Source organism: Sebastes umbrosus, chromosome 21 (genome assembly GCF_015220745.1).
Source record: "Sebastes umbrosus isolate fSebUmb1 chromosome 21, fSebUmb1.pri, whole genome shotgun sequence".
Classification (NCBI taxonomy): domain Eukaryota; kingdom Metazoa; phylum Chordata; class Actinopteri; order Perciformes; family Sebastidae; genus Sebastes; species Sebastes umbrosus.
The window spans coordinates 16,112,902-16,128,581 of NC_051289.1; the positions used below are offsets into that span (position 1 = coordinate 16,112,902).

The 15,680-nt window shown below is 39.7% G+C and overlaps 1 protein-coding gene across 3 annotated transcripts; it reads right to left on the bottom strand.

The window, feature by feature from the left end:
- Positions 1–4,599: 4,599 nt before the first annotated feature.
- zc2hc1a (zinc finger, C2HC-type containing 1A) lies at positions 4,600–15,394 on the bottom strand. Of its 3 annotated transcripts, none has more exons than XM_037756941.1 (10): positions 15,287–15,394; positions 14,632–14,705; positions 12,189–12,305; positions 11,941–11,988; positions 9,948–10,089; positions 8,759–8,898; positions 7,783–7,888; positions 7,583–7,658; positions 7,006–7,110; positions 4,600–6,464 (listed from the first exon to the last, which is right to left on the bottom strand). In XM_037756941.1, the coding sequence occupies exons 1-10, from the start codon at positions 15,300–15,302 to the stop codon at positions 6,329–6,331; spliced, it is 960 nt and encodes a 319-aa protein (XP_037612869.1). In that variant the 5' UTR covers positions 15,303–15,394; the 3' UTR covers positions 4,600–6,328. The 3 variants fall into 3 exon arrangements, with proteins under 3 accessions (XP_037612869.1, XP_037612870.1, XP_037612871.1); XM_037756942.1 differs by having other exon boundaries at positions 11,941–11,967; positions 15,287–15,390; XM_037756943.1 differs by lacking the exon at positions 11,941–11,988 and having other exon boundaries at positions 15,287–15,392.
- Between the last annotated feature and the right edge of the window lie 286 nt (positions 15,395–15,680).

Here is a 15,680-nt window from a genome sequence, read left to right on the forward strand (position 1 = left end):
TGTTTTAGTTATGAAAGGTGCAGCCGGGCATACAAGGAAACTAAAGCAAAACAAGGAATGAAGCTGTTTTGAACATGTTTCGGCACACTTGGGTGAAAGATGACAATTTCCTCTTTAATTAATTTGTCAGAAAGCCCACTGATGACAGATTATACTTCCTGTCAGTGTCATCGTTACATTTGCCAAGTCTAATTATTGCTTTTGTGTTTAAACCTGCTTGGAGGTCTTGACGGGAATATTTTACAGCATCTGTTTTGGGTAAATTGTCAGCCATGCAGGTTTTCTTTGTATATAATGACTTTGAAACTAGTGTTTGCTGTAAGGAGGGGAACCCCTCACACTGGGTGCAACGTGCATGTTTAACCCTTATGCTACCAACCTTTTTAACATACAAAGACTACTGGCCGGGGTCCCTGGAGACCCCAATAATAAACTACTGTAAAAATCATAGCAAAGTGTGAACTTATTTCTTCTCAGAACATTATTAGTTATGTAATTAATGTCATCTGAAGAAAAAAAAAGCATTATTATTTTAGGAAAGTTACAGTTAATTTGCAAATGCTTTGAGTGGTCGGAAGACTAGAAAAGCGCTATATAAATGCAAGTCCATTTACCATATTGTGTAAATCAAAAATAGAGCACATGAGGTCCCCTAGGTACCTAATACATTGGTATTTTTTTTTTTCAAAAGCACTAATTAAAACAGAAAACATTGCTATGATGTCATTAGGAACAAATTGATTGTCAAAGTTCTGAAAAATTGGAATGATAGAAAAAAGCACCTGTGAGATATGACAAACAATATACTGTACCTCTGGGGTCTGCGGGGAGTCCAGTCGGTAGCATGAGGGTTAAAGGGACTATTTGTAACTTTGTACGCGCATAAATTTAGCGGGTCGTCACACATGCGCGCTCCCATATGCGCGTTCGCGTGTAGCCGCTGTACCCTCCTCCTCTGCCTGCTCGCCTTCACTCAGACAGCTCAGCTCGCTCCACCTCTAGACGTGAACGCGCACTCACTCCACACTGCAGAAGAGTTAGTTTAGCTCTGAGAATATCTAGTGAATGTACAGGGGACGTTTGTGCAGAAATAACTGCTGCAGCTCCTCCAGACCAACAGAGGTTTCCCGTGTCTTGTGAAGTGACAGAGCTCTACAGAGATTTACGTAGGCTTCTCGTTACCGACCGGGTGCCGGTGTCTCCTCTGCTCTCTCCGGCTGCGGGCGGAGAGAGTAGAGGAGACTCGCTGCAGAGCCCCGCTGCATCAGCCTGCACTTAAGCAGGAAAAGCCAACACTAGGATGGAGAGACCTTGGTCTGGTCAGCTAACATTACTGCCAAGCAGCTGAAATATAGAGTGATATTGTGGTTTTAGCTGACTTGTGTCGCCTCACTGTTTTGAGCGATGCTCGTTCAGGTATATTTAGAGCGAGCAAGCGCGAGCCCGACGCTGACTTTCGTTGATTTCACGGCCACAGGTGTCGCTGTTAAGAAGCATTTCTGAAAGTTACAAATAGTCCCTTTTAGCTTAAATTGTAAATATATCACAATTTTGATATAAAAAGACTTCAAAATAACCTAAGAACAATCCAACATTTCCTATACAAAATTAACAAAAGCTTAGACTTGAAACTAGCTGCCCCCTTCTATAAAATCTTCATTGATAGTACTTATATTTACTCTGTAATGCTTTCATCCATTCAAGAATGAAAATACGACAATCTCGCTGCAAAACCTGAACGAATCCTGTACTCGTCGAAAACAACCAAACGTAAAGAACTGCATGCCAGACGGGGTGAGTAATAAGTATTCTGTCAGTATCAGAATTGATTTAGTGATTTGCTTGGTATATAATTTAGTAATGCTTAAAATATGATCAAAAATGTACACTAAGTGACCATAAAAACCTGCCCCTGCTTTTCATTTGGTATCAGCTATATGCAACAGCAACTCTATGTCCACAACAACTTTCATTCAACACATTGTGATAGAGATTTGCTGAAAGGAACACCGCTAGAGTAGCAAGGAGCACCCTTCCATCATTTGGCCAGCTGCGGGAAGCACCCTTTTCTGCACAGTCAGCTGTCGTATTGCACATTGCAGTTGTTATCCAGGCCAAAGGTGGTTGACTGGGCTACTGAACGAGGGTCAGTTTTTGTGGTCACTGTGGGTGTACACTGTATGACTCAAATGTTAACTCTTATGCCTCTATTCTGCAGGATTTTGTGAGAACCTTGTGCAACCTAACCCACAGAATGGAGAATTTAAACCTTACCGGGGAAGTACCACTGCTGGTAGACAATGTCCAAGTGTCGTTAGGTTGTCCTGATAATCCGGTAAGTCTAGGCACATTCATTTGTTAAAATCATAAAAATGGAAATGTTCTTAATAAATGTAGTTTTTTTTGTTGTAATGACACTTTGGAAGGGGACCAACTCAAGAAACTGATTATTTCTGTTACTCTGTGTGAGATGTTGGGGCATATAAGGATATTAACTGATAAGGACAGTGGAATGTTTGCTGTGGTGTTTCCTTTTGCTACATAGTGGTTGACTCAGTGAGAGATTATATAGCCTATTGGCTGCGTGAGTGTATCCAAACATGAACCTATTTGTACACTTGTGGCCAGGCAGGGACAAGCTACAGCAGAAAATGAGCAAGCAGAAGGTGAGGTCACATCATGCTTCTTTGTGCGCCGAAATGAACGACTAGAAAAGAACATTTGGGTTCTTTCAGGGTGCTTAATGTTTCCAATTTTATTTCGTTTGCTCAGTAAGATGCAGTACAAATAAAACGGGTTGGAACTGAATTCATATTTAACCAAAATTCCACAGTAAACTGCAACCTCTTTACCCCTGGATCAGTTATGTTTATTTGTCTCGGATCAGAATCAAATTTGATGATTCAGACTCATAGTTGAAATCTGAGTCATACAGCGGAGCCAACCACGGCCTCTTTACAGCCTCAGGCTTCAACAGACCAGTACAGGTTTCAAATACTGGCTCACACTGCAACATGGTTAGTTTTGAACTTTTTTGCAAGGCTGCCCCTTGCATTTCAACAAACATACTGTACTTTGATCAAACCCCATAAACGGTAGAAGCAGATGTGATTCTGTGATTCCAGTCCGGGTCGTCAGTGGTCAGACTTTGATTTGTCCTAGACAGACTGTGGAGTGAGCCTTGTTTCACTTTATATTCACAATATGCATTAATAATGTGTGTATTGCAGTGATAGAGCATTATACCTAACTGATGTGAGATCGTAGGATTGAACTCAACTCATTAAATGGACTTAACACTAATTGTGTTTGTGTTATGACTTCTATTGACTAGGACAAAAAACCAAAACGGACGAAATCCGTCAGGAGAAGACTTTGCAGTGCCAAGGCGTTCCTGTTAGCCATGACCAACTGCTACCAAATGCTGAACACTATATCTGCTGAGTCTACTGACGGACACCCGACACCAAACTGAAGCTCACTGTGAAGCAAAAAAAAAACTTGCACATCTTCCACGCCAGTTCTTATGCAAGAGGAAGCTTCCACTTCATTTAAGCTATCCTGTCAAGCACCAGCATATCTCTCTTGTTGCAACTGTTTTGGATGTTGCATGACTACTGACTCTTCAGATCAAGTTTCCAAGCTACACAGACACAAGCTATTAAGCCAAATGGAAAAAGGATGCCCCAAGTCCGTCCAACACAGTGGGACCAATCTGTGTCCTGCATGTATCACCCATGCAGAATTCACAAAAAAATGTCTTACTGACTCCACAAAAAGACGCTGAACTATAAGATTTAAAGCTACAAACATGCAGCTAAAAGGATTCAAAGCAATTAGTTTGTAAAGAATATGCTATGACATTTACCTGCACTTAGCAGTGACAACTCAAGCATGAGCAGGAAATATTGAGGTGCTCTAATACACCTTAATAATACTGTATAATAAAACTGTAATACAGTTTTACTTTCACTTTGGATTAGAAGGAATAGCCCTGGCACATCTTTGTTATCTCCTCATCTAAAGCTCGTTGTTTATTTTTCTTGTCTGGGGAGTTGTTATAGGCTGTACGGCATGTCCTTAAAATGACATTGAGTTGATTAATCAGTGAGCGTGATTGATATTTTAAAAGCACATTCCGCCACAGATGGCTGAGTTTGGCTCACACACTTGACTCTGTTCTGGGACACGCTAAAACACTTTCAGTTGGTGCTTTGATTTATTGTGCCTGCCTAATAATAATAATAAAAAGAAGTGCTATCAGGACTGTACTGTAGCTTGGGGAGCCAAAATGCTCAACTGCCAAATGTGTTGTTTGACATGAACAAACCATTTTATTTGAAATGCTAAAAAAAACATATCCGCATAACCTTTGCCCCAGCAGCTATTTCCTTTTCCTGTCAGGGACCGTACATAATGCAGTATCATGTATCTATTCTGTTTGTAAAAATGTAGCAACTAATACTGTATATGACCCCTTTCACATATTGCAAATATATTTATATCTAAAAGTAAAGGCTTATAAATGACCTGCAGTATTACAGTAATGCTTTCTACTTTCTTTCTCCGACAGACACTCTCACAACTCCATCACAGCTGTCCTCATAGAAATTTATTGATGGTGGATATACATGCCATCAAGTGCACAACCGTATCCGGACTAACAGCTGTCGTATCAGTACAGGGAAACACACCTGTCCAGTCTTATCAAACATTTCCTGTCATGTTAATATGGTTGGTTTATTGATTATCAAAGGACTTTTTAGATTACCGTACACTGTTAAAAGCGTGGGACGTTTAATGAACGTTAATAATGCTCCTCAAGTAGAGGCCGTTCCCTCTTTTAGTGTCCCACCTGTAAATGCGGGGTCATAAATAGTGTCTGTTATATGAAGCAGCGGGATCAACCATACCCTTACAGAGCATTTCAAATGACTGCGGTGTTACTGTACTCTAAATATCTTAATGCATTGAATACTGACTCGATAGAAACACCGTCAAGGAAACTGCAACACATCCAGGTGCATTAACAAATCCAAAGAAAAAACATTTTTAATTCTTAACAAAAGAGATGCAGACATTGTTCATTCAGTAAAAGCAAAGGGAATAAGAAAATAAATAATTACATTGTATAAAATCAGTTGGGATAAAAGGGGTGTGATTAAAATGCTACATGTGTCTAGAAACATCAGGCGTAGGATGGTAACATTGCGATAGCTGGAAACAAACTTTGCCTGTAAAGTGACCTTAAAGGGAACTTTTTCGGGGGGGTTTTTTGGACTGGTCCCTTGTCTTTTCCAAAATTACAACACATTTCCTTTAGAAAACCACATTGTTTTCTTCAGTAGTCAATCATATTGCACTTCAATAGGAACGGTTTGCGAGGAAGCGGGGGCAAATGGGATTAAGGAATGCATTTCAGATCACGGTTGACTGGGGATTGAGATATAGGGGCGATCACACCCACCTTTTGATGAGTCACCCAACACTTGTCCTTTACCTCCTCATTCATATTTTACAACCCACCTCTTCGCTTTTTATCTACTCTCTTACTCATCTCTTCTCTACTCTCTTCTAAGGATGCACCAATAGCTTCAAATTGCTGATATTGACTCCGCTCTATAGGGTGCTAAACTCTCAATTATTGTCCAGCAACAATAAAATGATATTTTTGTAATAATACAGACTTAGAGTCTCATGAACAAAATTCTTTTAACTGGATTTTTTTTCTCTTATTCCAAATTCTTAATCTATCTATGGCCTCTAGTTTCACGGCAATACTGTTCCTGTGTGTGAGCTGGTGCAAACAGCCGCGACAGTAACAGCAGTAAAGAGGAGGTTAAAGAGCTGCGGCGTGGGTTGTTCACGTGTCAGCCGTATCAACTACTGATATCATGAACCTTAACACAGTGTAACATAACTTTATACCAGAGCAGGTTTCCAGTGAAATCCATCAGCCGCCAGTCAGAGTAATAAGTGACTAAATGTTTAATTTGTTGTAGACTATGATTATTATATTTGTATAATGAAAATGGGCAGAATGTGTACTAATCAGAAAATCGTATACTATTCAGCAGGAAGCATTGAAGAATGTGATAATAGTGGAAAGAACCAGCAAATCCCAAGAAGACTAAACAGCAACTAGAAAGAGAAAACACGGCATCATAGGGTTGCCTGCCGACGGTTACACATATTTACTGCCGTGAAATTAGACCCACAAGCGTGAAAATGCAGACGGATTAGCTTTGGTGAAACCCTCTGATGCTAGTTTGATTCCCCGGTGCATCCCCCATACAGTACTTCTAGTTTCTCCTTCCTCTAACCTCCATCAGACACACATCCTCCTGACACCGCACTCGCAGCAGAATTTGGCGGCTTCGACGGGGTACTTGGTCCCACAGTCATGACAGAACTTGCTCTTCATCCCGCCGTTGCCAACCCCGTCATCGCCGTCGACATCATTCCTGAGAAATTCAACAAGAGACAGCAAGGTTAGAAAACTAAGTGCATTCAATTTTTATTTGTTTTGAATATTTTATTTTACTTTTAAAACCAAACACATTGACAAACAACACATAACCGTTAAATGATAAAGGACAGGACAAAATCTACAAGACGACAAACAAATCAAAATTAAAATTAAAATGGAAAAGACAACAAAATAATATAACTAAATCACATATTTTTGCTTGATTTTATTAAGATGACAGTGTCAGCATTACAAACCTGGAGCAGTACGGCTTGCATTATAATTTACATCATAATTATACAAGCTGTACAGCTACTTTTGTTTAAACCGTTCTGCTAGAATACATACACACACCATTCAGTAACCTGTTATAGAAACACACACTACTGAATGGGAACAGAATGGACTCTCCAGCTGTATGCAATACACCACCAAACCACAAGAGGTCAGGATAGTTTAGCAAGACTGTATGGTGGTTGTTTTTTTATTTTTTTCATTCATTCTCACAGTGCAAACCTGTTTGTGAACTGGCTCACCTAGATATGTAGGTGTCTGCTTTCTTCTTGTTCAGCGCTATTCCAGACTGAGGGTTCCTCACAGAGCCATAGCCAGAGCCCACTGCTCGGGGCTTACTTCCCACACTGAGAGGAAAAACATAAGAGAAGAAAAAGACAAGGATGTGTAAAACGCAAAGCACACGGGATTGTAAAGAAAGGCCGAAGTTCAAAACTCACATTTGAGTTGACTCATGATGACTGACGCTATTACGTCAAGTCAAATTATAGAGTGAATAACATATTCATATCAACACACTTGTCAACTACTACTACATTGATGTTATTTTTTCTTATAATTTATGGTATTAGTATTACTTTGAAATGTAATTATTAAATCATTATTGAGCTAGCTTAAGAAACTTTTTTTCTGAATAACATGCATACTCAGCAAAGTGCTTCAAACTCAAATAGATAATCCACTCTTCGTAGTAAAGGGTAAACGTACCCCATAGCCATCAACATATTCTAAACAAGTGAAGAACAATGCCTTTGACTTCTCTGTGTGGCTATCTTTCAGTGCGGTGTGTGGTGTGTGTGTGTGTGTGAGTGCACTGACCCTGATGGAGGGCTTGTAAGGCCGGATGGATTAGTTCGTACTGGACCTGCAGAAGAGACCTTACTAGAAGGGATCCCTGGAGCGAAAGAGAGAAACCTGCGTCATTTCTTTAAAAAAAAAATATGTCACAAATATACAGAACTGTCAGGTGTGAACACAACACCATGTGATGCACAATTCAACAAAAGCTGCGCTCATACCGGTGGGCTGTCCGAGGCCTGATCTCTGGGGTAAACGAGAGGAGGCTGAAGGGATGGTAGACACGGTAGGAGAGTTGACCTTCTTTACGGAGGCAGGAGGCTTGACCTAAGAGAGAGAGAGAGAGAGAGAGAGAGAGAGAGAGAGAATGGAAAATAAGTACATAATACAAAACATTAACCACAGAGGTCATGGAATGCAAAGCATCAACATAGCTGCTCTACTTGGACACAGAAATAGGGATAGGACACATAGGTCATGTATCACCACACTGTAGTTTTCATGACCAAGGGCAGATCATAATGTATCATACATGTATGCTTGGTAGTTGTACATGTGTGTGCACGTCGGTTATCAAATATGCAAATATGTACAATGGTTTGGCTTTACAAACTGGTATATTAACATGTTTTAAACTGAAAAGAAAATCTGAAACTGAAAAGAAACAAAATCTGAGACAGTGGAAAAAAACTGGCAGAGCTGCACAGATCCATAGCACACTGGGAAACCTACGTGACATAATGATCAATGGCCCCTCATTATGATTGGAAAAAAAAAAAGGTTTGGCTGTTTGTATTGGGTTCCAAATGAACTCCCAGTCATGTGCCGATAGCTGTTGCTAAGTGACTGGTAATTCTACGCCTGCTGCAAAGTGGGCGTCTCACCATGGGAATAACGGACAAGGAATTATTATGAATTCACAAACAACACTTCTTAAATTATAAAGAATTTGGCAATAACATAAGATTGAGATTTGGCTGAGACAAGTATTTGGGCGAGAGTGGCTGCGTAGCTATCTCCACTACACTCTAATCATTATGAATACTGTGGGTAAACACAGCTGTTTTCATTATGAGAAGAAAGTTATAAGTCGTCAACTCAAGTAAAGTAATATTTCCCAACAAATGCACAAATTGTCTGTTCGTGTGCACAATATACAATCAGTGGTGCACTGTGTGCATGTGTGTGTGTGTGTACCGGTGTGCGGGCAGCGGGCTTCTTGACTTCTCCTAACTTGCCCTTGGGCATACGGGCGGACTTCTCCTGGCAGAACTTGATGTGTCTGTCAGCTGCACTCTCGTTGAACCTCCGCTGACAGAAAGGGCACTGGACATAGTCTGAAGACAAAACAAGTGGGGAGAAAATATACCTGTGATTGCATCTACTGTAAAACCGCTACAGTGACATAAATCCAGGATATAGAGACAATTGTAAGTAGTGCTACATGATGATGATTTGCCTTGTACTTGTTGTTTTTTTAGGGCTGTCAATCGATTCAAATATTTAATCCCGATTAATTGCATGATTGTCCATGATTAATCGCAAATTAATCACACGTTTTTTTATCTGTTCAAAATGTACCTTAAAGGGAGATTTGTCAAGTATTTAATACTCTTATCAACATGGGAGTGGGCAAATATGCTTGCTTTATGCAAACATATGTATATATTTATTATTAGCAAACAATTAACAACACAAAACAATGACAAATATTGTCCAGAAACCCTCACAGGTACTGCATTTAGCATAAAAAAAATATGCTCAAATCATAACATGGCAAACTCAAGCCCGACAGGCAACAACGGCTGTCAGTGTGTCAGTGTGCTGACTTGACTATGACTTGCCCAAAACTGCATGTGATTATCATAAAGTGGACATGTCTGTAAAGGGGAGACTCGTGGGTACCCATAGAACCCATTTCCATGCACATATCTAGAGGTCAGAGGTCAAGGGACCCCTTTGAAAATGGTCATGCCAGTTTTTCCTTGCCAAAATTTAGCGGAAATTTGGAGCATTATTTAGCCTCCTTCGCGACACGTAAGTATGCCATGGTACCAATGAATACCTTAGGGTTCTAGTTTCATATGATACCAGTATCTTCACTCTAGCTTTAAAACTGAGCCTGCTACAACCTAAAAATCGCAAGTTGCGTTATTATTGCGTGAACTTTGACAGCCTTAGTTTTTTTGTTTTTACTTTTGCAACTGTAAACTCAATAAGTCATATTTTCACCTGGGATTCCACATTCTGAGGCATTTCCAGCCCATATTTATAATTTGTGTTCACAATTATAAAAGAGTTTCTTAACAGTAACCAGTAACAGTAAAAAGTCATTCTTCTGTTTCTTGCTTAATTTAATCCCACTCTCCAGAGATCGACGTGTTACCTGGGTCATAAGTAGGAGGAGGTGGTGGGGGTAGTGGTCCCCCTTCCTTCAAGACCTGAGTGATGTTCTTGGCAGCCCGGATGGTAGCGATGAAATCCTCATGTTTCTTGCGCCAGTTGGATTGCTTCTTAGGGGGTTCCGGCTGGCAGGAGGAAACACAGATGAGATGCATTGTTACACCAGCCTGTTTTTTTGTTTGTTTACCACAACCCCAGACAGCCATTGCTGCTGTCATGGTTAACGTCATCACTGCCATTCAGATGTGCTGTCATCACTTGAACTGAATGTTTCCTCATTATGTATGCACTGACTGAAAACTGAATGTTTTGAAAATAAGGTCACCGAAGTGTCTCTCGTTACTCTGTACTTTAAAGAGGACCTATTATGCTTATTATCAGGTGCATACTTGTATTTTGGGTAACTACTAGAATATGTTTACATGCTTTAATGTTCAAAAAAACGCTTTACTTCTCTCATACCGGCTGTTGTGCAGCACCTCTTTTCCCCCTCTGTCTGAAACGCTCCGTTAGAGGGCGTGCCAAACTGGCCACTAGGCAAATGTTTGTCATGGTGTGACATCACCATGTTACGGAAGAAAAGGCGGGACTTCAAGTAAGGCATTTTAGGCATTTCAGGAGCAGTGTTTCTGTGGGGGAGATTAACTCCCTTTGGCATGGATTATGCGCTTAGTAAATTTGCAGACCCCCGCCCCCCCCCTTCCGAAAAGCCCAGTCTGCTCCTATTGGTCAGCTGGCCCACTGTTGTGATTGGTCAACCAAACCAAAACCTTCGGACTCCGCTCCAGCTCCGCTATAACTAGCTTTGTTTGAGGATGTGCCAAACTAGCCATTATGCAAATGTGTTACTTGGTGACATCACCACGTTACAGAAGAAAAGCAAGGTGTTTCAGTCAGTTCAGGAGCAATGTTTCTGTGGGGGAGAGTAACCCCTTTGGCCTGGACTTTGTAACTTTGCAGACCTTTTACATGCACAAAAACACTATAAAACACACTAAAGGAAAGGGGAAAAGCACAAAAGCATAATAGGTCCCCTTTAAACAATCTAAAAGTAAGAAAATGTTACTGAGCCACCAGGATGCATGTTCTCAAATGATCTTCCTTTCTATTCAGCCTTGACATGTAAAAAAGCCCTTTCTTTCCATAGTGGCAGTCTGAGTCTTATCTAAAGCTGATGATTTCTGACAGAAGTAGTTCACTGAGCGTTCTCTTTCTTTGACCTGTTTCTGTGGCAACATGATAGCCCCGCTGACTTCCTACTTCCTCCTATACAGTTAGTCTTCAAGTTCATTAAGCGTGTTTGTCCAACAAACGCAGATGATTTTGAAAGAACTGAAGCTCCTTTATTCCCTCTAACCATCTATCATTTACAGTATATTCCCCAAAACCTTGACTATGTGATATATTTCTATATAATTATATATTCTGATAACTCAATCAACATTTTTATCATTTTTGGCTCCTAATTAAGGTCTTCAATTTGCCAATGATGTGATTTGGAGAGAATCGCATAAGGACTAGAGGTTTATCTTGTTCATACCAGAAAACTGAGAATACTGATATTCCAGTGGGAGGGCAGAGTGAGTGTTCAGCATTTAGTTGAAGCCAAATACAACAGAGAGAATATATATATCAAACTGGGCACAAAAGGATTAGCAAGTCTTGAGACTTCATGACAACCTCTATGAAGGTACTGCCATAAACAAAGCTGTAGTTGTCAAAGAGAAAAGAGAATAAGTCTACGACAGGTTCAAAAGAATAAGTGCAGCTTGAGAGGATAGAGTTAAGACGGTCAAATTAATGGTTAAAGTAAATGAAAATATAATGGGCTACATTTGAATATTGTCAGTTGTCGATTGCGGAAGGTAAGGAAAATACCACAAATTCATAAACTACTACTAAAACCAGAAACAGTGAGTAAAAAACTCACATACACAGAAAGAAAGGACAGATAAAAAAAATACAAATCAACTTACTTTCACAGCTGAAGTTGAACTTTGTGACTGAAATACAATTGAAAGTGCCTACATTTATTTAGGCTGATATTCACATATTCAAAACACTACTGTCATTAAACTGTTCCTACAGTCATTTTTGGGACAGAGTTTCCACACTGAGACCTACAACTTTGAGTAGTTTTGTTCTTCCAATTAATAATCTAATTGAACTCCTCTTGGGAATTTTAGAGTTGGATTTCCATCCCCCTCCGAAGGTGCAGTCTTACCTTTGGTTTGAGGGGTTTGAGTGTGGGGAGGTCTGTACCCTCAGCTCTCTGTCGACTGGAGTCAAAAACCCTCCTCTTTTTGGCTGCTGACTTTTGGCAGATTTTAGCATGCTTCTCCTGTAGGGAGGGGAAACAAATACACAATACACAAAAATACACTAACTTAATAGGCTTCTACTGTTTTTGGAAACATCTTTCAAATAAAATCTAGTTACAAACTACATCACCAGTCATCTATTGAATGTTGCATCCAGTTTTTTTTTCAAACCTCCTAATGTAGCACACATCCCTACACAAATACAGACATGCTAACATAACAATGCTGTAATGCGTTATGCATTATTGTAGTCATTTGTCAACTAATGAGGATGAGTGCTGGTATAAGTGCACAATTGTGTGCACTGGCACTACTGGGAAACAATATGTTATTGGAACATATTGGAAATCATTGTAGCTTTGACGTGATAAAACCCATCTCTGCATTATGTTCTAGTCATGTTAACATAATAATACAATAAGTTATGATGACAGCAAATACAGTGGTGGTAATAAAAATGTTGCATCATAATCGTTTTTATCTGTGTACAACTACTACATAGACAATCACGTGTACAAAATGCTTTACACAACAATAAGTCAATTATGTAAATAAGTGTTATAAGTCATCTCAATAGTGAATAGTAAATCTCACTGTTAAAAGTGGTCCGTTTGAAATAGCTTCAAGTGTACAAACCCAGCAATTGTTTTTCAGTTTGATCCCTTGGTAACAAATTCCATTACATAGCAACCAACCACTAGCTACAATCTGCAGTCCTAGATTTTAATTTGACAACACATTTTAGCACTACAGCAGGTCATTAGTCAGGGTTTTTAAATCATGTAGTCTAAAATCATACAGGTGTGCTTTAACGAAAAACTTTAGTACATTGTTAAAACCTCCTTATAAAGAGCTCTTCAAAGGGTCCTGCTGGCTATTTGGATTGTTGCCAATAACACATCCAAACAGCTGATATCCTTTCAGCTGAAAATAATAGTAGAAATATTATCTTAACACACAATAAATTCATCTTTTTAGCAAAATATATTGACAAAGTCTCAAGTTTTAGATGAGCATGAAACGTGAAAATGTGCCTACTCTCACAACACTGTACTGTTCTTCAGATTATGACAGAATAACACTTTATATCTCTATTAAACCTGCAGTAGGCAGAATGTTTTTGGCATCATTGGGCAGAAAATTCCATAATAACCTTTCAGCATATTGTAATTCAAGTGTTCTGAGAGAAAACTAGACTTCTGCACCTCCTCATGGCTCTGTTTTCAGGCTTTAAAAAATCTGACGGGAGACTTTGGCCAATCACAGGTCATTTCAGAGAGAGAGCGTTCCTATTGGCTGTGATGATTCAACGGAGAGAGCTGTCAATCACTCGCAAACTCTAATCGAACGGTCAAACTAGGCAGCGCTGATCAAATATGAATCAATATTCTGTTATTGTAATGCCTATTTCTCGCCTCAAATGTTTTCAGAAACATCTTGTAGTGTACTGTTTAGTAGTGATGTTACGTGCTGTGCCGAGGCATCGGAGCGTGTGTTGAGTAATCCAGGAAGTTTTGTACCAGTTACGTAATCGATGACATCCGAAGCCTCGCTGTCCGGCCATACCATGTGACTGGTTCAGGAAGTGGTTCAGATCTTCACTGGCTAAAAGAAATGCCACTTTCCAGAAGTGACACAGAACACTAACATTACCCCTCCTGCCATTATTATATTATATTACACAACACTACAATACAATTACTGACCAAAGGATTGGTTGACACACATAAGATGTATTACTCATGAAACAATTACAGTTTATTATACATGTATGTTATATACTCATAATATACTAGAAAATAAACATTATATTATATATTATATAGATATAAATGGATTACATGGTAAATCATTCCCAACAGCCTTTACTGGCGCAAAATACAGTATATCACAGATCACATGGTTAAGATCATATCTGCCTGTTTGGCCACCAGGTGGTTTCGTGTGCACATGAAGCCTCGAGAAATTAAACCCTTTTCCAAACCAATTTGCTGGAAAGCTTCAATGCTTCATGACGCTTCAGCTCGCCATCACTTATAGTACACTACAAGATGTTTCTGAAAACATTTAAAGTGAGAAACAGGCATTACAGTAACATAATATTTATTCATATTTGATCAGCGCTGCCTAGTTGGACCGGTTTGATTAGAGTTCACGAGTGATTGACAGCTGCTCAGAGACAGCAAGGCTCCAGCTCGGGCTCTGATTGGTTGTTTTCATCCGGTCTGTGAAATCTTGCAGATGCCATTATAAGAGCACTAGAGGACACCAGAGGCACATGATCCAATTCTACCCACTGCAGCTTTAAGGGGATGTTTAAACATGACAATGGAGTGCTTCTTTTACCAGGACTTTAGGGAAGAAACATCTTTTACAGGTGTTGCATTGAGTCAGTTCCCCAGCAGGAGGAGCTTCACCATCTGCAAGAATAAAAGATGCAATTGCTATTATTATAGTGAGGAATGTTTTAATCACATAGATAACAGAAATGGACTATGGCTGCTGGCCAACATTGTCTTTACTGATAGAATGATCAGGTGTAGATAAACATTGGGTTTGTTGACACAGCTCATAGGCTGCTTTTGCTCACATAAACTGTTTTATATACTATGTTTTAATTCATGCCATGGTTTATTAGTTAGCAGCATGCTAAGACTGGATAGCTTCCTATGGCTTAATGGAGGGATCACACCCATTCAGTGTACAGTCTGTAGCTAACACTAGCTTCATCTTTGGCCCTGCCGTTACCTAGCAATACTTGGCCTTGCCGTTACCTAGCAATACTTAGCCCTACCGTTACCTAGCAATACTTGGCCCTACCGTTACCTAGCAATACTTGGGGCTAACGTTAAACCCCACACACAAAACAAAGAGGTCGCTGACAAAAAACTGGTAAAGCTAAAGCAGAAATGAATCCGCCAATTGCAGAGGGGAGGTTGTGAGCTCGACTTTGCCACGAAAAGAAGCTAAAAATAAATATATATACAGCAATTTATCCCACCTTCAAATTCTTCCATCTTTAGGTTATCTCTTGTCTTGATGCTGCTGTTGTTACAGTAGGGCGAGAAGGAGCTAGTGGGAGTGAGAGGAATCACCCCTTACCACTTCCGGTTTCGCTACAAATAGGGAGGGGACAGTCTCAAATTGGTGACATTACCTCTATTTTCTCCAGAAAAATACAATATATGCGGAATGCAGCAATATGTAGGGTCTCTGCAAGTTATTATTTTTATTTATTTATTTATTTTTATTTATTTATTTGCACATATATAAAATTGCACAAAATCCAGTCAATGAAAAAGGCGTGTACAAATTGCATTTGCAATACTGCATTGGAACTAGATAGACAGGGAACAAAATATTCCCTTTGGTTTATTGGTTCAAGGGTGTATATC